Source organism: Monodelphis domestica, chromosome 4 (genome assembly GCF_027887165.1).
Source record: "Monodelphis domestica isolate mMonDom1 chromosome 4, mMonDom1.pri, whole genome shotgun sequence".
Classification (NCBI taxonomy): Eukaryota; Metazoa; Chordata; class Mammalia; order Didelphimorphia; family Didelphidae; genus Monodelphis; species Monodelphis domestica.
This window is the reverse complement of record NC_077230.1, coordinates 144,457,607-144,467,606: the sequence shown is the minus strand read 5'-3', so window position 1 is coordinate 144,467,606 and position 10,000 is coordinate 144,457,607. Positions and strand designations below refer to the sequence as shown.

At 33.2% G+C, this 10,000-nt stretch overlaps 1 protein-coding gene across 7 annotated transcripts in view; it reads left to right on the top strand.

The window, feature by feature from the left end:
• Window positions 1-10,000, top strand: part of GTDC1 (glycosyltransferase like domain containing 1) — a 437,921-nt gene that overhangs the window by 427,481 nt on the left and 440 nt on the right. For 5 of the 7 annotated variants that reach the window (XM_056793817.1, XM_056793818.1, XM_056793816.1 and 2 more), the window contains 3 exons: window positions 3,206-3,276; window positions 3,978-4,069; window positions 9,310-10,000. The exon at window positions 9,310-10,000 is cut by the window's right edge and continues 440 nt beyond it. In XM_056793817.1, coding sequence (XP_056649795.1) covers window positions 3,206-3,276; window positions 3,978-4,069; window positions 9,310-9,393 — 247 coding nt within the window. In that variant the 3' untranslated portion in view covers window positions 9,394-10,000. The remainder of the gene's footprint in view (window positions 1-3,205; window positions 3,277-3,977; window positions 4,070-9,309) is intronic. The other 2 variants (XM_056793819.1, XM_056793820.1) reach the window with 1 other exon arrangement.

Genomic DNA, 10,000 nt, shown 5'->3' with positions numbered 1-10,000 from the left:
CACTCGGTTTTATGCTGCCTCATTTACTTAGTGTTTTGCAATCCTTAATGTGCACAGCTGGCAGCTGAATGCAGGTTTGATACTAACAGTTTAGACATCTTTAGATGTAGCAGATGGAAAATTTTACACAAATAAAGTAGGAGAAAGTGTGCAATTAGGTTTTATCTGCAGTTACATGATGCATCCTATGCTTTCGTTTCGAACATCACCTTGGTGGGTGGTCATCATCTTTGCTTGTACCCAAGCCTTACCTTCTTGACACCACATTTGATGTTGGATAGATGCCCAAATACCAAACTTTTGTTTTTGTTGAGTGTGAATGAAATGCAGAATGCAACAATCAGCAAAGCTAAAGGCGTATGTACGTACCCGCAGCGTGATTGCAACAGTCCAGTACATTATAGTTACATTCCATGCTAGTTAAGTCACTATGGTAAAATCCTTGGCAGGAGTTTTTTTCAATAGTTTATTCATGATGTTCATTATTATGAGTTGTAAAGAGTATGAGAATTTCATTTTTAAAATGTCTTATGGAATGTATCACTTTCTTAGATCTTGTAGACATGCTGTGGAAACCATAACATAAAATATGAGTTACTTACAATAACTAATTTTAATCCCATCTGCTAAGTATGACAACATTAGCATTTCCACTTAATTAAAAACACCCTTAAAGCAGCAATGTTTTAATCACTCCATTTTATTTACTCTCCTCCGGTGTCACTTATAATTGTAACTTTTTATTTTTTAATAATGAGGGATTTTTTTTCTCCGTGCATCACACAAAAAAGTGCTGTCGATAATTAGCAGTCTTCTGTTATTACTAGACTCAGGTGTCACAACTGTGTCTCATCCTCATTACAGTAAAAAATTTCACCTATCAGATTCATTATTGCTAGATAATGCGACTGAGAGCCTTAGCAGGCCCTACAGAAAAGTAATTCAGCCAAGCAAAATTATCAGCTAATTATATTTAGAATCAAAAGCCCAACAACTATTTGCAGATAAATTGTATGAATTGAAGTGAATAGATCTGAATATTAAGATTCATAGATTTAGCAGATGATTTGTTAATTGGAATAAAAAGGTCATTTACTAGCCATTTTTACAATAGATCAATTGGAACCCTATTTATTATTTAACTGGTAGCGCATATGAATTGAAATGATGAATAATTGTATTATTGTCATGATATGATACTTTTCTTCAAAATGCCAGAAATGTGCAAAACTTAAGATAACACACTATTTAATTTGCTATGAAGCCACTTCAAAACCCAAATGTTTATTTAAATAGAGTTTAAGCTGCAGTCATGGATCTAGATAAAAGAGAGTGCAATTTTATAATTGGATGGTACAGAAATATTTTTTGTATTGTTTTGCTGCATGCATTGGAAATAAAATTATAAGATAATTCACCAAAAAAAAAAGGAGTATCAATCTGAGATTTGGGGATTTCCCCCAACAACAAAATGCCAACATTTCAATCTTTTATGATGGAATTTTAATTTGCAGAGCTTTTTGGAAAAGGGATGGTACATACTCATTTACTAACTCAAAATGAAACTTGGCCTGAAATTTTCTTTTGGGAAACCAAACAACTTCTATTCAGATCTATTACTTAAGAGCAGATAGCTTATGTTCTCTCTGAAATGCCTGTGGTGACCTCACTTTTGCTTTTGTATAATTAGAAGAAAAAATTCCTATCCATTTGCCTTCACAACTAACATATTGTTTAAAAGCTAAATGCCTTCAGATAAAATGAATGCTATTGTGCTTTTGCTAATAAAAAGTACTGCAGAATTTAGTATTCAGTACGATCGTTGATGTTTGGAAGCACAATCCCAATGCAGTTTGTATTGTGGTTGCAATAGGAATTTCTGTGTGCACACAACTAGTGTACAGAAGGTACTCGGCTTTAGTTTGGACTCCAAACTAGCAATTAGTAACCAGTTCTGTTATCTCTGTCATCTTGCCACTTTTTCAGGTAAAGAACAAATTTTAAAACTGCCTGTTTTCCAAAATTTTGCAGCATCAACATAAATGCAGTTCTTCTAAACTAATTTGAGCTAATGTAATGAAATGGGAAAAATATCACACACTTAAAAACAGTTTAAATTGTATTTGTTTTGTCACTGTAAATAAACAAGGTAAACATTGACATGACCTCAAATTATTCCTGAGTTGAAAAAAAACCTGCAGTTCAAAATAAAATTCCTCCTTTGGTCAACATTTTGGATGCAATTCAAAGTCTCTCATAAAATAAACATATTTAAGAAGTGTTTTGAGTTTCACTGAGTAATTTCTAGCCAACAGAAATTATAGTGGTATCTTTAAAGTTTATTATATGTCAGATCAATAGCCATTATGCAGAGGGAGAAGAAACCCACCAAATACTTTCTTTTCTATTTAACCCTTTCTGCTAGGAAAGGGTTACGTGACTGTCACTTTCTCCATTGGTTTTCCATGGGAATTTCCCATCACACAGTGAAACTTTCTGACTTATTTGTTCAGTAATAAAAGTTTTCTCTTTTGGAATTATGGGAATCCTGGTTGTTACTAATGAAAGCAGTGTGTCTATGAACCATTAGGTGTTTTGCCAAAGGAATCTTGACTAGTGATTATGAAAAAGGAAAGTTTTACATTCTGCATAATAATGAAGTGATTTGAAACATTAGGTTAAAATGAAAACGTCCCATCCTAACAGACTGTAAACCCTTTCTGATGGCTTTTAGAGTAGCTATTAAATGTTAACAGTTTGAAAAAAAAAAAGTACAGTTACATGTGAGGTCGTTGCTATTGTATTTAAACATATTTGAAAAATGAACATTCTAGACTTTTGTAGCATTATTAAGAAAAGCTGTCCATACTTTACCATGTTGTTACATGTGTTTATCTGCTGATTATAAAATGTGTTAAACAGTATTTAAAAAACAAAAAAATGCAGAGCTGCGCTTTGATTTATTCAGTGAACAAAACATATGCTGTTGGTTCTGTTCTATGAAATTCATATATAATCAATAAAATCTTTTAAAAGAACAACTTTGGCATTTAGAAGTATTTGACTGCTGACCATTTTTCCTCATCCCAGCTACCTCTTAGTTTATATTGTTCATATTTGTTCAAGTTTCTGATGAAGTCATTAATGTCTTATTTTCTGTTCTTGTCCACCCTTGTCCCCCCCTCCCCTTTTTAAACATCTTTAGGTTAGAAGCTGTATATTGTGGTTGTTACCCACTATGTCCCAAAGATTTGGTTTATCCAGAAATATTTCCAGGTATCTATTTTTAATTCAATTTCTTCTTTGTTGAAATTTAATACATGATTCATGCTAAATTATAAAGTTTGAAAATAAACTTAGGCAAGAGCAATTGTTTATTTGGCAAGTCAACATGTTAGTGTTAAGGAAAATTTTATGTGTTTTAATACATTAGAGTAAGCTTATATTTACCATCTGTTCTTTCAAGATAACAAAAAAGCAAGTTTTCAAATAGCATTCTTCATTGTTAGCATACACATCCCATAATGATGGATTTTTATAAGCAGGTCAGTGCTATTGCAAGAGCTTACAGATTTTTAGAAAATGATAGACATAGAGAAAAATGGAGAACAGGAAATCACTCCAAATTATTTAAACAATTTAATGGTTAATAATATGCAACTGTTGTACAGGGTACATACAGATCTACTACCAGTTCTTTGAAAATCTCATCACTAAATGTATCACATATGCATTGTGTTACATTAGAATAATGTATTTTAATCACCCAAAGGAGATGTCTAAACAGCACAACTACACAGTCTTATTTAGCATTAAACATCCTTGTGAGCTGAGGTAACCTTATAAAATCATGCTTAAATAATGTAAAACATGAGGCGGCACAGAGCAATATGCATTTTTAATTAGTAAAGTGACTAATATCGAGTGTGTGCTTTGAGGTTTTTGTTTCATTAAAAATGTATCTGTTTTTCCTGCAGCTGAATATCTGTATTCTACACCTGAACAGCTTTTTAAAAGACTTCAGAATTTCTGCAAGAGACCAGATATTATAAGGAAACATCTTTATAAGGTAGTTGTTGAGAATAGGTTTACGTGGTATAATGCCATATTGAAGTACAAAGAAAAATCTTTAAAAAAAACAATTAACATACTAATGTTTAAAGGAAACATGCTAGGGAGGGATATTAGTTGTTACACTAACAAGGATTAATTAAACTGGATGCCAGTTGTATTAACCTAGGTCTTATGAAATACGTGCACTTAATGCACGCTACATGCTTTTTAAAAAATTTATTGTTTTCTAAGATGACTGTCCTTTACATTTGGACTCAGGAGGCTTATAAAAATGAACCTGGATTAATGCAACTCATTAGTTTAAAAGGAAGTAAAAGAAAGAATCTACAATTATACTAATGAGCATAAGCCTTTCTTCCTATCATAATGAAATCTCCAGTACTCAAAAATTCAGGTGAATGGCATTAGAGAGTGTCACTGCCTCCTTTCTGAACTGTTTGAAAGGTGGTGGTAAAGAATCTAATACTCACCATGCATATCCACAAAGAAACATTTTTTTTTAATTACATGTTCTTTCTTAGGTCTATCAATCTTAACTAAAAAAGGAGAAAAGGTTATGCATGATACTAGGTCCTCTGGTCCATTATCTACTCCTTATTCTGGGATCAAAAATTGAAGATTTTTGGAATGGCAACATAGATACCCTACTAAAATTCTCAGCCATTGATCTCAAATAAATCTGTTTTAAGACTTTGAAGGTGGTACTAGGCCACAAGGAATACTTTTTTAAATTCTTCCAATGTGATGTCTTGATTTTACATAAATTCAGTGTGGCTTTCAATCTACAGTTTTATAATCTATCATATTTTAATTTCTCTGTGTTAATATACAACCATGACATGTGGGATTCAACTGTTTGGCTTTTCCTCACTTTTCCGGATCTAAAAATACATATTTACATAGTTACATATCAAAACAAGACTTTGTTTCTGCAGGAAATAGTTAAACTTCAAGAAAAAAGGAGAGAACCAAAAATGCAATTTAACACCCAATTTCAAGCTCATTATCTTTCATTGTCTATTAACTTGGCAATGGTTCAGAAGGTAGCTCATAATAGTTTAAAATGCTGACTGAACAGTTCCAGTGCTCAGCATTACTTCTTGAGTCAATACTATTGTATGGTTATACAAGCAGGCTTCAGAGAAAACAGACCTTGAAGGTTTACCTTGACATTTCCTAATTCTTCAAGTTCAGGAATAGTTTTGTTTGTATTATTATGTTAATACAAATAAACTCAGGGATGTTGTACTACCAAAATACACACTTTATGAAAATGAAGGAAATGAAAGAATAATTATTGATATAAATGAGATCAAATTCAGTGATATTTATAAAGTCCTTAGCACAGTGCCGGGTATATAGTTGGCACTTAATGAGTGCTTGTTTCCTTTCCCCTTTTTCCTAATGGGTACATTTTCCCAAATATGACATGGCGATGTACACTCAATATATCCAGAAGCAAATGATTCTTCCCTTCGAGCAGTTTATTGGTGAATTATTTTCAAAGGAAATGCCACAATCAAAATAGAGCAAATTATCACATTGTTTCAGGTTGGACCTTATTAACTCTGTTATTCTGCCTCTGGAAGTGTTAAACCATGTAAAAAGTAATTCCAACAAGTTGAGGAAACATTTCCAGTTAAAAAAATTTTAGTGATGCTACTCTTATTGTACCATGACAAAGCTAGAATGTTCTAGAATTATTTTCCCAAATGTCTCCTGAAAAGCTCTGAAAGAGCCTCACTCTACTTCTCTGTTGTTACATTAAAATGGTGCCAATAGAATAGTATAGAGATCTTATAAATTATCTCATTGTCATTTCATATGATTTCCTAGTCACATATATATATATATATATATACTTTTCTTCATTTCTTCCAGGATATATTCCTGAAAGAAATCTAATTTTTTAAAGTTTTATAAATGTTTTAGATAATTTTCCAGTAGCATTTTTTGTCCACCTTTTTAGTATATTTTTTGGATAGCTTGACAGTGAACATATCACATTCTTTCTATACCTGTCTATGGCTTTCTTTAGTCACATCAACCTCTCTCCCTAGTTATTCATATTTTAGTTTTATTTATGTAGTTTCTTATCTAATTCCATTTATACACTTATACACATCTGATCATATCAAGTGAATAAAATAATGAAAAATTTAAAATATAAATTAGTGTAGGCAACAGAAATAACTGACAGCTTCTCAGTAGAAAACAATTACCACATCTATGATAAGACATGAAAAAAAATTTGACATCCTCCCAATACAAGTAGGGCCGTCTTTTGATCCATTGGCTTTGCTATAACTGACTTGAACTTTTATAACAGGAAGAAAAAGATGTTCTTTGTACTTTTCATCTTTAACACATTTGTGAATAATATTTTCAAAACATATTTTGTGAGTACATTAACAGAGTAGTTTCACTTTAAGTGACTACTGGAGAGTTGGCTCTCCCTTTCCCAACGATTGAAATGGTTTCTTAGTAATTTTTATTGTTGCAATTGCCAAAGAAAGAAGTTCTTGATTCGCTGTGAAAAGAATCCATTTTCTTATTTTTTTAAAAAAGGTCATATATGCCTTTATTTAATCAGTTGACATTCAGCATTTATAGTATCTGTTATAATCTGAAAAGATGGAGACAGCTAAAACCTCTAATTTCCTTTCTTTTTTACTTGTATAACTAAGACTAAAAGTTTTATTTTTATGATTACCTCAGCTCTGTTGTACACCATCCATACTATGTTAAGATTTTTCATATATGTGAGAATTTAGGATCAGAGTAGCTAGAACTCTTGTGTTCTTTTTCTTTCCTTTTAAAACAATCCTTTGGTTTCATTAGCATAGGACACTCCTGATGAGGACACTTCTGCCAATGAAGGTACCAAATTTCTTGTAACTCACAGTTTTAGAGAATCCTTTGGAGCATTGGAAGATTAAGTGACAAACTCAGGTTCCCACAGCCAGTATGTGGTAGAGGCCCAACTTGAAGTCAGGTCTTCCTGAGTCGAGGTCAGCTTTCTATCCACTAAACCACACTTATGACTTAAGCCAACAAAACTTTAATTTGTTATATGTGAAATAAAAGTTTAATTTCAAAATAAATTTAAGGTGTTTTGATGTAAGTAAGGGATATCTTATGCACTGATCATTTTAAAGGTAAGAAACAATGCATTACTAGGCAAAAATAAAGTAGCTCTTAACTCACATGAGAATCTATGAAATAACATTTTATTCATCTCCTATGTGGTGACTTTAGATATTGAATTTTTTTTAGCATACACAAGAAATGATCTAGCATCTTTAAGCAAGTTCAGCACCAAAGGAAATCAAAGTGTCAAACTTAGCCAATTTTTCTTCAAGTTTGAATCTAAAATTTGCTCATTGTCAATCATTGAGTGCAACCTTCTTATTTCAGGACATGTCTTTTCTTCAATAGACTTTTAGGAATTATGTTTGACTGTACCCTTGTCATTTATACAAACTAAGATCCCCCTAGCAATACCACAAGTGTCACCTGTAACCCAAATGTAATTCAAACCCAGGTTTCTAAGAGTAATCAGCACATCTATTATAGAAATAAAATAGAAACAAATTGATTCATTTACCTTATCCTAACTATTGCCCACTTCCTCTAAATACTTGCAAAACTACTATCAGGAAGGTTTTACCTGTAAAGGTATTTATCACAGAAAAGGATTAATGTACTTTCACTAGTATTTTATTTTTGTAGAAAATCTACAACTGGTGAATTTTAGAATGTTTTAGAAAAGCATTCCCATGACCCATGGTACGTACCAAGGCTATAGTTAAACTCTCCTAAGCTACGGGAGAGTGGGGAGTTCAAATAATGTAAACAATTTTCTTAAAGTTCAAAGAATAAGTCAAAATCAGACACAGGTTAACTCTGGATATTGTGAGTGTTCTCACACAATGGAAATGTCCCACTTTATTTCTCCAAGTAGGCATTCTGGTTATGAAAACTCATATCTGAGCTGTTATTCTTGAATTCTACCATGTAGTTTTCCTCATAATTTATGATATGGCAGCCCCTACTGATCTTTGTCCCAACATTGCCTTTCTAATTCTTCAAGATTCAACAAAACATCTTATGAATCTTCATAGGAGAAAAACAGTAGTATCTACTTGCTACTATTTTGAGGAAATGAATTCTTACACTCTTACATAAACCTGCTTTCCAGTATGAGTTTAAACCTTCCTAGCCTCCAAGTTGGATTGACTTCCAAGATAAGTCATTTGTCTTTTTATTAAGTCAAAGCATTTCTAACTGGACCTTGGCTAAGCTTTATTTTTTTTTAACCAAACAATGAAGTTCCTTGAACAGCTTGGTCACTGCAGGTTTGAGATGAATTTGAGCTGACAGTTTAGAGGTGAATGGTGTGTGTCCTGTTATTCTCAGGAGTCCTCCAAATTCACTACTTTTAATAAAAAGGGAAAGTTAAAAGCCTGTGACACTTTAAGACCTACTAAAAACTCACAACTGTACAAGCACAATTTAAAACAAAGTCTTAATTTCTTTTTTTTCAAAGTAAGACGAGGAAAAACTTTTAACACAGTAAATGTACTCTTGGAGGGTGAGGAGTCTAAATCTAGGACTCTGCCTTAAACATGTTCTTGACCTTCTTTTCTCCATCATTTACATGTCATCTAGTAAGATTCTTCACCCAAGCCACTCCATCTGTCCAAAAAAAAAGAAAAGCAACCTATCTGCATGGAAATTTTTCAAAGGGTCAGTTATAAACCGATATATTTCACTTATGAAGTTTATAAACCTGAAATTCTTTGGAAATGCTTTGACATTTGACTTGTGCCTGTATCTAGTTCAAAAAAGATCCATGTTCGTTTTTTCTTTTAATTTTAAAAAAATATCACATATACTGTGCTTATAAAATTTAAAAGTTGGATGATAATCTTCTAATAGCTATCATCCCTAACGTAGGCCAAGAAATAAGTATGCAGTGAAATTTACCCATTCGCAAGAGTAGCTTTTACCTAAGGTTGTGAATATAGTTAGTTAGACTTTGAACCAGAGACTGGGATTTTCTGAGCTAATTGGAAGTCAGGCACTGTTAATTTTGGAGATTTTAAAAATGTAGTTCATGCAAATCAAACCTAAAATTTGCAGCATAATTTTTCAACAGTCTTTTTGTCTTTCGGTAGTAGTTAATGATCCTTCATTTTCTTTTTTTTTCTTTTTCTTTCTTTTTTTTTTTAGGGCGAAATGGCTCGATTTTCTTGGGCAGCACTCCGTGGTAAATTCAGGTCTCTGCTTACAACAGAACCTAGAGAAGATTTGTGACAGATGGGGCTAAGTCACAAACTTGCAGCCTAAGGCAGAATCTGTAGAACTTTCCAGAGTGTGCCCATATTTACCTGATCAGAGAGAAAAGAAAATCTGCAGAGGAAGCCGAGCCTGGCTGCTTGTCATAGCTGACACAGAGCCATCTGCCACAAACCTGTGGCGGCTTCAGATCTCCAATCCCTGCCACCACCCCAACTCAAATTAAATACAGATTCCTAGAGACGTTATGATGGTTACACATGTCCTCGGCATCACATGCAGGAGACTGTTCAAAAAAAAATATGTGGCCTGTTGTATAACCGCACTCATGTATCCCATATGTGGTGCCACATTGAATTTCCGGTTGAATCTGTTTTTATCCTTTGTACTGGATGACATGGTGCCTGAATTCTTTCTTTTTGCCGACATGATGGCAGCCAAACTGCAGCTTCAAAAGCTTGCACTTGGCTGGGTTTCTACCTAGGTTGCCAGGTTATCATTGGAGCCTTATTGTGTCCTCAAAGGGCCACAGGGCCTGAAAGAAGGATCAGAGTGCTACTGGACTAATTGGGCAGCCATCTATGACTTGTTTGTGGGCAAAGGGCTGCTTTAGCACTTTTCTTTT